Source organism: Diadema antillarum, unplaced genomic scaffold (assembly GCF_040938485.1).
Source record: "Diadema antillarum isolate AM-2024a unplaced genomic scaffold, OU_Dant_1.0 seq00000988_RagTag, whole genome shotgun sequence".
In the NCBI taxonomy this organism is placed as follows: domain Eukaryota; kingdom Metazoa; phylum Echinodermata; class Echinoidea; order Diadematoida; family Diadematidae; genus Diadema; species Diadema antillarum.
In genome coordinates, this window is record NW_027271828.1 from 217,992 (window position 1) to 234,525 (window position 16,534).

Sequence of the window (16,534 nt, forward strand, 5' to 3'; positions counted from 1 at the left end):
ATATCTTTTTTTCTCACTCTCCCTCCCTTCTCCCAGTCTCTTTTGATGTGAATGTATGATATAATAAGAGTAATTACTGTATATTAGAATGAAATGATGAAGCACTCATACACGAAGAGAGAATTTATTAAAGAGACGTAGATCGAGACTCGGGGGAGACTAAACAGAGAAAGAACATATTAAGTGTTTGTGTGGGAAAGCAGAGGAGAGGTCGAGAGGGGGAGAAATGCATGGATTCAAGTCTGCAACATAATTTCGAATATTCATGAATGTTGCACCCAAGATTGTCACTGCATGCCGATGGCAAAGTGCGACCTTTGGAGCGATTGACGTCTCGCAGAAGTGTGAGTTAATATTTAATCCAGCACGGTGTTTATCTGTCTCTGTTTAAACTATGCGACCTCTGAGTCATGCGGCCACTGTTTAGCTCCCTGATAAGCCTTGTACCCTGTCTTTTTGAGAAAGATTGAACACTCTCAGAATCCAATTGACTATTGTTTGGCAGGGCGAGAGAATACTGGTAATACCACGGGATTTACGCCCAAACACAAAAGACCGGTTTTCAGTCCGTCCATTTATTGTAGCTGCGCGTGTGAGCGAAGCCCGGAAGCCGAAGCGTTACGCAGAAATCCATTAATTCACCGTCTTAACGTGAGTGAAGCAGACGATATGTTTGGAGCCGCGCGAAGCTTCCAATTATTCCTCTAGTGTAGCAAGACATACGGCTCCTGACAGTGAACTTCGCTGCATGAAATCCTCAACACGCTGCCAAGCTTTCCGCATCAGCCTACGTAATACGACGAGCGAGCGGCCGATGAGTCTGTGCTGAAAATCCTCGGAATCCGCATCGCTAAGATTGTGTGATGAGCCTATGCGTTCTCAAGATGCCGAGATGATGTCACGCTGCTAGAGACAATGCACCACTCCGCATCTTGTATATGGGTAAGTCAATACAATTGTATTTCCCACATGATGCACTGTTGAATCCATTATACGTGTAGGCTCCTATTTTGTCTTGACAAGCGTGCACTACAATCCAGTACATGTTTCGAATGGTCCACATTTTTATGTCAAACGCACGTCAACTGTAATATTCTCTCAATTCATCCATTACATCATACCCGTTCACATCCCTAGCTAATCTGATGTTCTGAATGTTTCTGTGCTGTATTGTGAAGGTCTCGTTCTCCAAATCTCAGCATTGCTCTTTATATAATCCGCAATGATGACAATTTTCCACTACGAGTATTCAACATAGAGCTACAATACGCGCAAAATATTATAGACTGTAGAGCCTATATATCACTCTTTTAGTAACAATATCACTGCGGGCTTTCTATCCTGTACGCCTATGTGGAATACTCCAACTCCATCATTAAAGTTATTTTGGGCTCTCCTGACATTATTGGCTAATATTTTGGAATATTGAATTGCGTCGAACTCTATCACATCCAATATTTTGTAAGTGGGTGCATCAGGGAGTATACCTGGTAATGACTATTGTGTATAATAAGCTTTCAACTACATGTATAGATTAATAGGACCAGGTTAAAATATCCTGTAAATATGGTATCTGGCAGGACGCTGAACGTTAATGTATCATGTGATTACCTTGAGGATGATGTGTGCACCATGGCTACTCCGTGGCATGTTCCCATTCTCCCCGTCCTCCAGAGAGGGGAGTACAGTACAAGACAAGTATGTATACTAGGTGATGCGGGGTATCTGATTCCAACGACGGGGGTTATATTTCGAGCACAACTGCATAATGCAAAGGCGCACTGACATAATTGGTATATATATATATATATATATATATATATATATATATATATATATATATATATATATATATATTACACACGTATATGTATATATATTACACACGTATATGTATATATTATATATATATATATATATATATATATATATATATATATATATATATATATATATATGTATGTATAGGGTTATGCAACCTACTCTGATAGAAGTAGTAATAGTAGTAGTAGTAGTATAAGTAGTAGTAGTAGTATAGGTAAAGCATGGGGGCACACGAATGGAGATGCACGTAGACCCAAAGCAGTTTTGGCTTATGATGGTAATGACTCTGAACTATGAAATGCATTTGCACAAAATATAGAAGATAACCCTTTCTTGCGCATACACAAGCACAAGCACACACGCATATACACACGCACTCACACATTTTTGTCCGGGCTAATTCACCCGTTTACGCGCTGCTCCACTCTACTGTTCTAGCTGGAAAGTATATCAAAATATACTGTGTTATGCAGATACAGACCTGTACGGATTCATTTTTTTTTTCTTTGCCCCGGCCAGGATATAAAAGCCTGTGCCATAACCTCTCAAATCTTCAGGTCAGTCGTCTTGACCTGTGAGCTAGAAAGCTACCCGTTGTCCGGAATAGCACTGACTCTACTTGTCCACACCAATGACAATTCGTCAATACCATCGCCTGAACTAGTGCAATTAGACCTACACACAATGATCTATTTGGTTGTCATAGATTGGAATCAAATCGAGAGGATATGGTAAAAGTTTATCGACATCTTGTGGTATGAATTTAGCAACGAAACAAAACAAAAAAACGAACCTTAGAACTTTATCGTTCATGAAACAGACACACGTTTTGATGTATGGCATCACACCTCGAAAGGTGACCTTATTTTAGTACCATTATCATATGGGTCTCGTCACATTAAGCATATACCAATTAATAAATGTTCAGTAGTCCATATACTCCATCCCACCTCCGAAACAACATTAGATTAGAGTAATTCAGAGTACAGCAACAAATTGCAGCTGACTAAAGGTAGGTTGCCAAGTTTCACACTATCATAAGTTGTCGACATCAAGTATTACTCATCCTGTCGTGTTTCAAGGAAGCAGAGTGGATTATTTAAAAGATCAATCTGCACAATGATTAATTTCTGCAGCCTACTTGCATATTTTGTTCTCGAGATTTTGCTGGCTTGTTTCCCTCGTAGACCCTCCCCTATCCCTATCCACCCGATCCCCGTTTCTTTTCCCCTCCCCCGAAAAGTTAAAAAAAAAACAACGATAAATGAATAAAGGTGACATCGCTTATTATTGGAGGCAGTCATCTGTCAACTTTCTGTTGACCTAAAACTGGTGGCTGGAAACAAATCGTGTGAGATATCTGCCGGTTTAGCGGCGTCTTTGATTGTACTATTATAGCCAGAAATATCGTAAAGATAAAAGACAATCTTTATTACATGGTAGTATTATACATAGATGTTACCATCATTAAACAGAACCATTATCTTTGTATCTCTGTAACTATTTGTACAGTCATTACATTCCTTGCGTAGCATATCTCTTGAGATCGAGTCCGGGTTATCACGCAACTCGACGTAACAGCGAATGAGATTGAAGACGTTGGTCACCAGTCTTATAGAACAATTTTCTGGACTAATGTGACCCAATATCAAAGGGTCATTGTTATATCCCTTCGAAGATTTAATTTGATGTCTTATTCCGTTTGAGGATGTACTCATTGGCAATAACGTCAATTCAACGTACAAAGCATGTTATGGAATAAAGATGTACATGTGAATTGATACAGTGGGTGGTTAGCATTTACAATAAATTCCATGGTATTAACACCCCCTTAGAAATAATGAGCTAGTCAAACTCAATGTTTCTATGGTACATTTCAATATTATTAACACACACACACACACACACACACACACACACACACACACACACACACACACGGAGAATGTATTTGGGCCTTACTGTGAAGAATAGGTAGCTAGGTAGATATTTATTTCCGTTAAGAATATATTTAGAAAAATAACATTTGTTATATTGGTATACATAAGATATAAATATGTCATCCAATATGTCTACTAAGATGTCGGTCATATAGCGTTCGCTGCCTGCGGGATTTGATAGAAATAGAACAACACAGGTATGTCACGTTATGTCTAAATTACTAGTAAGACCAGAAGATATTTGTGTGGTTTTTTTTTTTTCAACAGAAGAAGTCCAGTGAGTAGTTCCTGTCTGTTAATGTCATTATTAGAATGTTATCAATCCAAAAATATTATAACCATTATGGTTGTGATACCGATGATGCTAAGTAAAGTGGCTATTGTTACTCTCATTAGCGTCAATGGCAACGGCGTAGCCAGGATTTGATCTTGGGGGGGGGGGGGGGGGCGGTTAGTCTGCGAGGGAGCAAAGCAACCGAGCCCGAGCAAGCGGAGCGAGCGAGGGGGGGGGGGGGGGTGGGAGGGGGGTGTCTTCCCTCCCACGGTGAAAACTTTTTGCCTTTTGATGTTGTAAATGTTTTTGCGCGCTTTATCGACGTGAAACAGTCCCACTTGTTTAAGGTAGCAGTATACAAGTTTCCTATAAAATGGTATGATTTAAGTACCCTTCATGTATTAATTCTTTTTACTGAATATCATGAACGCGACTGAACCCGAGCGAGCGGACCCGAGCGAGCGGGGGTGGGGGGGGGGGGGAGGGTGTGGGAGGGGATGACCCCCTCCCACGGTGAGATCTTTTTGCATTTTGATGTTTCAATTGATGCATTTTGATGCATGTTTTAACGACTTGAAACAGTCCCACTTGTTTAAGGTTGCAGTATATTCTAGTGTAGATTATTATTGCGCAATTTGCCTGTAATATATATAAAATGGTATCATTAAAATAAACTTTTTGTATTAATTCTTATTCTGAATATCATGAACGCGACTGAGCCCGAGCGAGCGGAGCGAGCGAGGGGGAAGGGGAGGGTGTGGGAGGGGGTGTCCCCCCTCCCACGGTGAGAATTTTTTGCATTTTGATGTTGCAAATGGTGCAATTTGATGCATGTTTTTGCGTGTTTTAACGAGTTGAAACAGTCCCGCTTGTTTGAGGTTGCAGTATATTCTAGTGTGGGTTATCATTGCACAATTTGCCTATAAAATATATAAAATGGTATCATCTAAATAAACTTTTTGTATTAATTCTTACTCTGAATATCATGAACGCGACTGAGCCCGAGCGAGCGGAGCGAGCGAGGGGGGAAGGGAGGGTGTGGGAGGGGGGATGTCCCCCTCCCACGGTGAGATCTTTTTGCATTTTGATGTTTCAATTGATGCATTTTGATGCATATTTTTACGTGTTTTAACGACTTGAAACAGTCCCACTTGTTTAAGGTTGCAGTATATTCTAGTGTAGATTATTATTGCACAATTTGCCTGTAATATATATAAAATGGTATCATTAAAATAAACTTTTTGTATTAATTCTTGTTCTGAATATCATGAACGCGACTGAGCCCGAGCGAGCGGAGCGAGCGAGGGGGAAGGGGAGGGTGTGGGAGGGGGGTGTCCCCCCTCCCACGGTGAGAATTTTTTGCATTTTGATGTTGCAAATGGTGCAATTTGATGCAAGTTTTTGCGTGTTTTAACGAGTTGAAACAGCCCCGCTTGTTTAAGGTTGCAGTATATTCTAGTGTGGATTATTATTGCACAATTTGCCTATAAAATATATAAAATGGTATCATCTAAATAAACTTTTTGTATTAATTCTTACTCTGAATATCATGAACGCGACTGAGCCCGAGCGAGCGGAGCGAGCGAGGGGGAAGGGGAGGGTGTGTCCCCCCTCCCACGGTGAGAACTTTTTGAATTTTGATGTTGCAAATGGTGCAATTTGATGCAAGTTTTTGCGTGTTTTAACGAGTTGAAACAGCCCCGCTTGTTTAAGGTTGCAGTATATTCTAGTGTGGATTATTATTGCACAATTCGCCTATAAAATATATAAAATGGTATCATCTAAATAAACTTTTTGTATTAATTCTTACTCTGAATATCATGAACGCGACTGAGCCCGAGCGAGCGGAGCGAGCGAGGGGGAAGGGGAGGGTGTGTCCCCCCTCCCACGGTGAGAACTTTTTGAATTTTGATGTTGCAAATGGTGCAATTTGATGCAAGTTTTTGCGTGTTTTAACGAGTTGAAACAGCCCAGCTTGTTTAAGGTTGCAGTATATTCTAGTGTGGATTATTATTGCGCAATTTGCCTATAAAATAAATAAAATGGTATCATCTAAATAAACTTTTTGTATTAATTCTTACTCTGAATAACATGAACGCGACTGAGCCCGAGCGAGCGGAGCGAGCTAGGGGAAGGGGAGGGTGTGGGAGGGGGGTGTCCCCCTCCCATGGTGAGAATTTTTTGCATTTTAATGTTGCAAATGGTGCAATTTGATGCATGTTTTTGCGTGTTCTTGCGTGTTTTATCGACTTGAAACAGTCCCACTTGTTTAAGTTAGCAATATATTTTCATGTCGATTATTATCGAACAATATGGCTATAAGATGGTATAATTTAAATAAATGTGCTGTATTAATTCTTACACTGAATATTATGAACGCTGTCTGTTCAGCAATCAAACAGAAAAAGCATGTACACGAGGGTGTAGATAGGGGCATTTCCCTCCCACACGAAGGTGATTTTGCATTTTCAGACCTTAAATCCAGCGATCTGGTGCAAATTTGTGGTGCGATACTTTTTCATCGAAGTGTTAAAATCACGGAATTTAGCAGTTAAACGTTTTGGTGCACACATTTTGTGTCATATTTGGAAAACTTTTTATGTTCAAAGTGTAGCCACAGTCTACTTCTATGCAAGGGGGGGGGGGGGGGGGCGAGCAGGGAGAAGGCGTGGGCGAGTGTTATCTCTACCCTTCCCGTATGATGGAGCTTTTTGCCTTTTTAAGGTTGAAATTGAGATATCTCGTATACGCATATTTGATGGAATACATGGAAAATCATTTTAAAAAAATTGATGTGTGTGTGGGGGGGAACTGAGGGAGGAAAGGGTCGATTAAAAGGGGAAATTCCCCTTGCACATGAGGGAACTTTGAGTTTTCGGAATATAAGTTATAAGTCATGTGCACTCAGAATTATTCATAGGTTTTTGTAAATCTAAAAAGTGCACTAAGGCTAGGGAAAGAGGCACAGAGGGGGAGGGTTTGGGAGGGGGTACCCCCTCCCAAGCACGAGGGATTTTGCATATTTTGAATTGAAATTCAACGATCTGGTGCACACTTTGAATGAAATATTCAAAAAATTATGATCTTATATGATGGAAGGTTGAAAAGGAGACCCGCTTCATGTGCACACATACAGTATACACGCATTTTTTTTTCCGCCTCGCAAATCCCCTGTCCAAATCTTAGGGGGGGGGGGGGGGGGGGCGACCGCCCCCATCGCCCCCATCCCCCCCCCCCCCCCCCCGGCTACGCCAGTGGTCAATGGGAAAAGTAGTGATTATTCGTGATGGTTGTTTTCATCATCATAATCCAGGGCGTGATACTAAAGATGGCGACTACGAGAATACATTACAAGAACCACAGGAAGAAGAGAAGGGCAATATGTTAGCACTATCCCTTGGTCTTATATATGCTACTACTAGCATTACCCTAGCACGGTCAATATAAGTATGTTTACCCTGGTCATGGGGTGATATGGCCTACATGAATGGTGGTTCAAACATTGCGTTCAAGGACCCACACATGCCAAGGACAATATCATTTCTGCCGCCATGTTCAAGGGTTTGCCCAAAAGCAGGACTGAATTACAAGTCAAAGGCAGGAATCACGGAATGGAGCGTGTTGTTGTTGTTGTTGTTTGGTTTGTTTGTTTGTTTGTTTTTGAGGGGGCTTGGAACAGTAGGAGGGGGTCACGCTGGTCAATGTACTACAGATTATACAATGTACATAAGTGATGGAAGGTTCTCGTATACATGTCCTATGCAGGTTGAAATCTTGTTTTATGCCTGCGATCGTAAAACTATAAAGATTTTATTACTATCAATCACAGCTCCATTGATATAAAGAATTCGTTTCGAACCCTGACGCGGTTAGAGTTTGTTTCGGTTTTATGATCATTACCCAACACCACCCATTACGACTGTGTTTAATGATAACGAAACACCTATTGATATACCTGCATTTAATTTAGGTCTGTCGTATAATCTCAAATTATAGGCGAAGTCGAATTTTGTTAAGTGCATTTTCCATGATTTGTGAATAGTGCAGAGTGACTAAAAGTTCGTCTATTTAGTAATCATGGGCTCTTTATTGGTTTAACATGTGTGGCTATGATCAACGTTTTTCGGTCTTTGCCCCTAACACTCTGCAGAGACTGACTACTTCCGTTTAACTTGTGTATAAAATATGTCACGGATGGGATTGTTTCCGTAGTATGCCTTTGCATACAGTAGGGTCTTCTTTTTTGTTTCAATGTCTTTTGTCAAAGTTAATGGACACAACTCAAGGTTAATCTTATGAACTTGACCAAACGCTGCTCAATAACGATTAGCGAAACCGTTATAAACCCAAATATTACTATGCTAGTAATCTTTTTTACAAGTTTGATTCATGATAGTGAAGTGTTCAGCCAGATTACTGGTATATGCATGCCGTGTGTATTTGTTAAGTTCTTTATCTACTTAACTTAGATAATTCCAGGGTACAAAACACCTCTGGAGTTTGTTTTTTTTTTTCATCCCCTTGTCGTACGATGCCATATCACATGACCTAGTCAAAAACTTAAAGTTAGGACCAGTTTCCTGTCATATTTCATGAGTTGTGCGTACTTCTACAGGAAAGGTAATTCATATCAACCAGAAATGTACTTACTCAACAGAGCAGTAAATAATCCATGAAAAGTGGATTGTAAATAATCAAGGTTGCTTTATATTTATACATTCATATAAATTTCCATAAAATTTATCAAGTTTGTCAACCGGAAAAATGGGTTCGACTATAACGGAGTATCTCAACAACAACAAAAAGAGAGGAATAATGAAAGAAAGAAAGAAAAAAGAGAGAAAGAAAAATCAACATTGAGATAGATTACATGCTTTGAATCTAGTATTGCGGTTACGTGCGCCTGCGAATAATATGAGTCACAACATAAAATTGTTTGGATATCAGTATGCAAAGAACAAAAACAGATAAGTGAATTCCTCGTTTGGAATCTTTGTGTTAATTCATTATGTGGGTTAATATCGTTCAATGTTAAGTACTGGTGCTGATAATGATTGCATACCACAGACCTAAAGGGTTGGTCGATGGATCATTACCCCGAAAGATAAAGAACGAATGATGAGTGTTTGATTTAGATCCATGGAACCTCCCTCGAGGTGAAGGTCAAGTTGATCGTGTCACTATGAGACATATACGTCCATGTAGGTCTGGCAAGGCTTCTTACATCGGTTAAAGTTCATTATTCCGAAGGTTCCTTAATTCGAACTAAAATAAGATTCGTTATTCCGAAGATTCGTTAATCCGAAAATGGAATAATCTGAAAATGAAATAATCTGATAAAGTTCATTATTTCGAAGGTTCGTTATTCCGAAGTTTCGTCAATCTGTAAACGAAGTAACGTTCGTTAGTTATACGCACCTTCTTTTCATTTTCGGATTTACGAACCTTCGGAATAGCGAACCTAATTTCATTTTCGGATCATAGAACCTTCGGAATTAAGCCACGTTAATGTTTGAAGTAACGAGCCTTCATTACATTTTCGGATTAAAGACGCTCAAGTTAAAGGGACTGTACAGTAATGGTTGAGGTAGGGATTCATGTTTTGAACATTCCTAAGTGAGATAATGAAAAGCCTCTTATGAAATATGAAAGAGCATGTAATTTTAAGAAGGATTCAACGTTTATTTGATGAAAATTGGTTTTCAAATGGCTGAGATATCCAAAAAAAGTGCTAATAATAAAAGGCGACATGCCCCAACTTTATTAGTATCTCTTTGTTTCACCTTGTTTTTTAGATATCTCAGCCATTTCAAAACCGATTTTCATCGAATAAACTGTTGATACCCCTTAGAACTGCGTGCTCTTTGACATCTCATAGAGTGGTTTCTGAATATCTCACAAAACGTTAAAAGCTAAATCTTCACCTCGACCAGAACTGTACACACCCTTTGAGTTATAAGTGCGCGAACAGAGGGTGGATAAATGTATAGTGTAATCATTTGGTAAGGTTCGTTGCTGTCAACGTTGCTTTGGCTGTTGTTGCTGAATATCATTACATTTCAGGGAACACGGACAAGTTCAATCCAATGAATCCACCACCCCCACCCCCACCCCCAGGCAGTCAGAGGCAATATGGAAACAAAAACACGAATTACGAGGAAGACCGGAAATTATTTTGTGTACTTTCAACAAATGAGCATACCCGTCACGCCAGTTTAGTACTGACATCAGTGAATGTCCATATTACAATTGCTGCCATCGGTTTCCTCTCTCTCTCTCTCTCTCTCTCTCTCTCTCTCTCTCTCTCTAATTAACATCACCTTTCGTTTAGTTTTGGTCGACGAGTGATATTACTCCTTTCTGCCCGGGTTCAGTAATCGTTATACCATTAAGAGCTGATGATCTTGTCATCAGTATCCGCTGCTCACTGACAGTTGATAAACAAACCTGCACCATTGTAAGAATTTGGGCAACTGACATATAATAGTTGGTATCAGGGAACGTGCTAATTGCATGCAGCAGCCGGAGAGGTAGAGAAATAGGGGGAGAGAGAGATAAATAGATAGAAAATAGATAGAAAACAAATGAAGATATATAATATGTGATAGAGAAAAAGAGAGAGAGGCATACAGACAGACAGACAACTAAGAGGGACACAGATCGGTATTAAGAAAACAAGCGCCACAATATTGTCATCACTTCTTTGCTATCCTATAGTGTGAAGAGCATTTCGTTGTTATGATAATGCTGTTGAGTGAGAAATGCGTTTGTTTAAACGGTATAACGTCATTTCAGTCATTCTATGTTGTGTCAACATCTATGGGAAATTTATTGGATGTGCCATTTGACATTGCAAAATAAACAGAATATTGGAATTTCTTTTAACTTCTACATCTTGGAGGATGTCAGGCTGTAAAGAGCAGAAAATACAAACAGGTCTAAACACTGACTAGAGCCAAGCACAGTTGTGACCAAGGCCGAGAAGGCTGACAGCTTGGCGGAATAACCCTACTGGAAAGAACACAGTGTCCCACGGTGTGTTCACGATGTGTTCACGTGTTCACATAATAGGAGACTGTGAAAATGCCCGAACAGTGTGAAGATGATTTCACACTGTGGTGTGTGTGTTTTCATTTCTCCCCCCCCCCCTTTTTTTTTACAGAGTTCACATAGTAATGTTGTGTTTAACACTCTATAGAGTCATATTTCACAAAGTGTTCTCAATGTTTACAGTGTAAAGAGATTTCACACTGTGTTCACATTGTGTTCACGCTGTGTTCTTTCTAATAGGAAAGTACGGGAAAGCCACTTCACTGGATTGATGTATTCATTCGTATATTCGTATGTAGACGACGTCCAACCTGCGAGTAAAAAGACATTGAAACATCTCACACTATCGATATGATTATCTGCGCATGATTACCTTTTATTGTAATTATATACATTACACCATACATAAATTAATGTGACTATGCCCACGTATGTGTGTATATATGTATGGAAATGAGACATGAGTCGTATGACGGGTATAAATTAAGAAAGATGGAGATAAAGCATTCATGTGGAAACTGTTTAAAATCTTATTCCAGGAATTCCTGACAATCTGTTTTATTCCATTCTTTCATTTATAATCTTGCAGAGTACTTGGTATCCCCGCTTCGACACCTATAGTTATCGATGTTAATCGCATACCCGTTGCCTGTCGCGGACTACTATACTTCATGAACTGATATATTAGAGTGTCTATAGATGCCGGAGTGTTGACAGGTGTAGAGAAGGTCCAGAATTAAAGAGCATGGGATTGCCTTTTCATACCTCCCGCATCCGTCTGAATTCTCTCGAGTCGATCTGGTACTGCAACCTCTCCGTGGTCATCACGATCTTCCTTGTCGTCGATGGCAACCGTCGCTACCACTACTACGCTTCGCTCCCATGGCCGGAGGGGGAGCGTCCAACTCCGGAACTCCGCCTCTACCAGTGCCTGATTGTGTGGGCGGTCCTCCTCATCATTGGCTTCATACCCACGCAGTACCTCAAGGTCGGCAACCATGCCAACGACCAATCCAAGCTCGGCGCCAAGGGAAAGAGGAGGAAAGAGGGGAAGACGAGGACGGACGCCTCCGATGAACACCTCGATGGACTCGAGTCCATGACGAGGCAGATGAAACTCGTCGTCCAGAATTTGCAGGCATCCAGGAGGCATTTGGGACCCATTGGAGCGACTATCCACATCACTTCGGCCTTCTGTCTCCTCCTACCAGTCATGTTTCTCCAGGCTAGAGCCATCCAATATGGTCTCCTTCCTAAAGGTTCATCTTTCTCTGTTTTCAGACTAGCAGAGCAAAAAAGCACATGCAACTACACATACATACACACATACACGAATGCGCGTGTTCGACAACATTGTTGCATTAGTCATATCGTCCCGAATTAGAAATTTCACTGAAATTCCTCGTTTGGGATGAAGTCCAAGGAAACAGTATATTCACCGTGACAATAGATGGCAATGGCATAATTAGATAAGTACTTCGACAGTAAAAGGAAATTGGCCAAAAATATATAACATGAATTAAATCAGCAAATAAAATGTGTCATACATTGTATATCTCAGGAGACCTATAACCAAGACAAGAAATTTGAAGGGACTTAGGCCTACATTGCTGCAGTTCATCAGGCAGAGAATCAAAGATCAGAACCCAATATCTCATAACAAGAGATCTATGAAAATTACAGATATTTTCCTGTATGTTTTTGAATGTTTAACCACGATAATTATCCCTCTTTTTCTGTTTTTTTCTAGAATTGATTTGGACTTCAGAGGTCGGAGAAATCTATCTCGACCAGATACCATCAAGAGACGGCATCTCACACACACCCACTGACGGCCACCCTTCACTCAGTGATTATCAGTCATCGGCTCCAACCCCTCCTTTGGAGTATACTACTATTCCCGTCGAGGTCCCTGGGGAGTCCTTCAGCACAGTGGTCATCACAATCAATTACCTCAATTACGTGGTACCACTCTTCCTGTACGCAATACGGTACGCAGACGTCTTCTGGGCGTGTCACAAGGGTTTCGCGCTTCTCGTCTCGTGCCAGCTGATGATGAACGCCGTGCAGTACGCGCTCGGTTTTATCGGAATGTCGCTGCTCTACAAGCTTCATTGGTACGGCTGGGAGAAGTTCGACATTGGGAGGCCACCAGTCTTCTCATCTGCTCCGTCCCTCATTGCCGCGTTTCTTCTGAACAACATTACCGTCTTCGTTGCGGCCGCCATTTTGTATTTGTACGGGTATGGAAGGCTGAAACGCAGCCAGCGCAAAAACAATACAACTGACGATTCAGTATATCTGGAGTCCATGTTCGTGTTTAAATGCAATGGATTCTTACCACAAATCGCGGCTTTGTGCGCCCTCATTGTTTTTATATGCTGCAAAACACCATTCATGATAGAGTACCTGGCCATCTACAGGTTTAGCGGTGACGGACGCATGCTGTGCTGTGTTGTCTTTGATACTCTCTTCATAATTTTCTGGTTTTTCTTGTGGATTTTCCTGTCGGTGAACCGACACTGGAATTTTTCTCACGCCAATATCGCTGGGTTTGACCAAGACCAAGGGAAGTCGGATCCGGAAAAGTACTCACAAGGTTACATTGCGAACAATATGGACGCCGAGGGCTCTTTAGAAAATACATCATTTGAAGGGGATTCGTGTAAGAAGGTTCATTCGGGCTCTTTTGTGAGAGAAGAAACGCTAAATACCGGTAGAAAGAGATCAATAAAGAGGAGCAGGGAGAGTTTAAGTGACGAGAAGAAGGAAGAGGCGGAATGTGTTCGTGACGAAGTAGATGAAGGCCTCCACCATTCGGGGAGTGTCGGATCCCATGAGTCTTTAGCCCTTGAGGTTGTTGACGCCAACGTTAACATCGTCTCGAATCCATTATGATCGCAATTCAAATGTACACTTATATGGATTTTAGTTTTCAGTTCTTGTTATTTCTTTCTGACGCGACGAGCAACGTGGATATTAATTCTTACACAATTTTCACGTTTCACAAAGACTCCGCAATGCAGATAGTGCAAACTTTGACTTGTCGGCGTTTTATCAACATGTTAATGTCGCTCTCCTGTTGTAGTACTCAGAGCCATAACACGGCTCAGAGGCGTAACACGGCTCTGAGTAGTACAATAAATTATATTATGACATTATCCTCGTTAACTCGTGTTTTCTTCTGTATGTTTGGTTTTCTTTTTCGCCCATGCGTCCGGCAATATAAATCGGGGCTTGAGAATAATACCTTGAATCAAGAGAAATTAAAGTATATGCAATTTTGGGCAACCTCTTTATAGAAGAAAAATATGTATTGGGAGATATTTTGTGTATATAATACTGTGATATTGACCCAGAGAAGAAATCTTTTAATGAGTGGTAAAGTCTTACCTGATTTGAATAAGTAGACCAATTGATTATTGTTATACGGCAGTACATAAGATATCATAGTAAACTCTGAATCGAAAGAGCACATAGTAATGTCCCTTGTGATTATGATAGGAATAATCTTGCCGGCGTATTTGTATCAAGTGAAAATAACTCTTATGGTAGTCCTGCAGTGGCATTGACTGGGGTACTTGTAATTATACGCTTATTTATCTTTTTGTATCACCTTCCACACGTAGGCAGTGTGACGATGGGGCTATCTGTATTCTGAAGATTCTCAACTCAGTACTGATTATGCCGTTTGTCTCCCAACACGCATTGCGGCTGTCATATTACGTTTGTAGTATTCTTTCTTGTATTTCATTATTGTGCTCGATAACATTTCCGGCAATCCAATGCCCAGCAGGGAAAAAAGGAAGAAACAATATATTTTGAAGATAATGCACATGCTTGTCGTGTCATGTAAACTGGTTTATGCTGCACATTTCACATTCGTCACCGAACTATTTTATATGAAGGCTTTTTGCCAGATACAAGAGAGCAATTCGGTTTCTTCAGGATCAAAGAGGTTGCAGTTTTTACTCGTATTCTTCTTATACGACTGGAAGTATGTGCATTTGTGAATGCATTAACATTCATGGGACCAGCATTGTAGAATACATGTAGTACCGATGTTAATTGCTGTAAAGTAGCCACTAGTAAGGAGAGATCCATCAAACCAGAGTAAGCTTAATCCATATTTACTGCCAATCAAAATAGTAAATCCGGAGATGAATGACAGCCTTAGAAATTAACAAAAAGAAAGAAAATCAATCATATTCATTTTTCTCCTGCATTATGGCACGGAAAAATCCCTGCAACAACAACAAACAAACATGTCGGGTGAATTGTGAAAAAGAAATGATATCAGTGGAATGTAATATAACGTTGGTTTCTTTTTCTTTTAATGGTCGTTGGCGGTCGATTTTATCCTTGTGTTAAGGTTAGACTTACAAACAAACAAACGAACAAATGTGTTGTTGGGAATTGTTGGAAAAATTGATACCAGTTGTGTTGACAATGGATGAATATAATATGACGGCATTTGTCAAGTTAGTACTCCCCTCTCACCTTTAAAAACACACTGATCTGTGTGGTAAAGATCGAATTGCTCATTGTAGGAATCTTTCACGAAGTTTCCATCACACGTATGTATTGCGTACTTTGCACACACAAAGATTCTGATATTATAGTACATAATTATGGCATGTGTTAACTGTTTCGTTTTGTTTTTTTTAATTCTGTATTTTACTGTATGGGAGGGGGGCACACTAAACATCGCTAGTTCGCGTTTTGTTGTTGAATTCCGTGTTTGACATTAAAAATCATGAGTGAGATTTGGAAGGAGGAAGAGAATATCACCTTCAATAAGTAGCACTGGTTTCAGTCCTTCTGTTGTCACGCCATTATTTCATATTTATCAGATCAACGCTGTTGTGTGAGTTTGTGAACGTGAACCTTGCCTGTAGTGTGTGGTATAGTGTTTAGTTTAGAATGTGTGCACTTGCGTGCGATAAATACGGCAAAAAAAAAAAGGCGTGGGGTATAATTTGCTAAGATACAACCAAACAGGTTTTAACTATTGTCATATAATTTTTGGACACAACATACGAGTGTGCGGCAAGCATCATTAACATGAAAAGCCAATCCGTGCTGAAGTCGACTTTAGTGAATAGAGTCGCAAGTGAAATAATCAGAAAGGCAGAAGTTTCATTGAAATCGAGCACGGATGAAAGAAACATATTGCATTCAATGTCGCCATGAAACAGAGACATTGGCCACAATCCATATGCAAATGAGATGAAGTTGTGATGCTGTGTACAAATGAACACATACCACACACACGCACACGCACACGCACAGACACATGCAAACACCGATCGAGAAAACAAAGACGCCGACAAAAAATTTTGACAGTACAGTAATGATTGCTACTATGGGACATTTTTTTTTATTAAGGCTTAATCATGAATTTGTGTATTATTCTGTTTGCTGAATTACTGACATCGAAAAAATG

General features: G+C 40.2%; 1 protein-coding gene across 1 annotated transcript; it reads left to right on the top strand.

The window, feature by feature from the left end:
* Positions 1–304: 304 nt before the first annotated feature.
* On the top strand, positions 305–15,863 carry LOC139742222 (uncharacterized). The gene is made up of 3 exons (XM_071652799.1): positions 305–942; positions 11,678–12,347; positions 12,839–15,863. Exons 2-3 carry the CDS (start codon positions 11,834–11,836, stop codon positions 13,984–13,986), a joined length of 1,662 nt encoding a protein of 553 aa, XP_071508900.1. The 5' UTR covers positions 305–942; positions 11,678–11,833; the 3' UTR covers positions 13,987–15,863.
* The last annotated feature ends 671 nt before the right edge of the window (positions 15,864–16,534 follow it).

What these genes read in the sequence shown, in the direction of transcription:
- LOC139742222 (XM_071652799.1), top strand. Translation starts at nt 11,834, where the DNA reads ATGGGATTGCCTTTTCATACCTCCCGCATCCGTCTGAATTCTCTCGAG. An exon ending in ATATGGTCTCCTTCCTAAAG is followed by an intron (nt 12,348 to 12,838) that starts GTTCATCTTTCT and finishes GTTTTTTTCTAG; the next exon opens with AATTGATTTGGACTTCAGAG.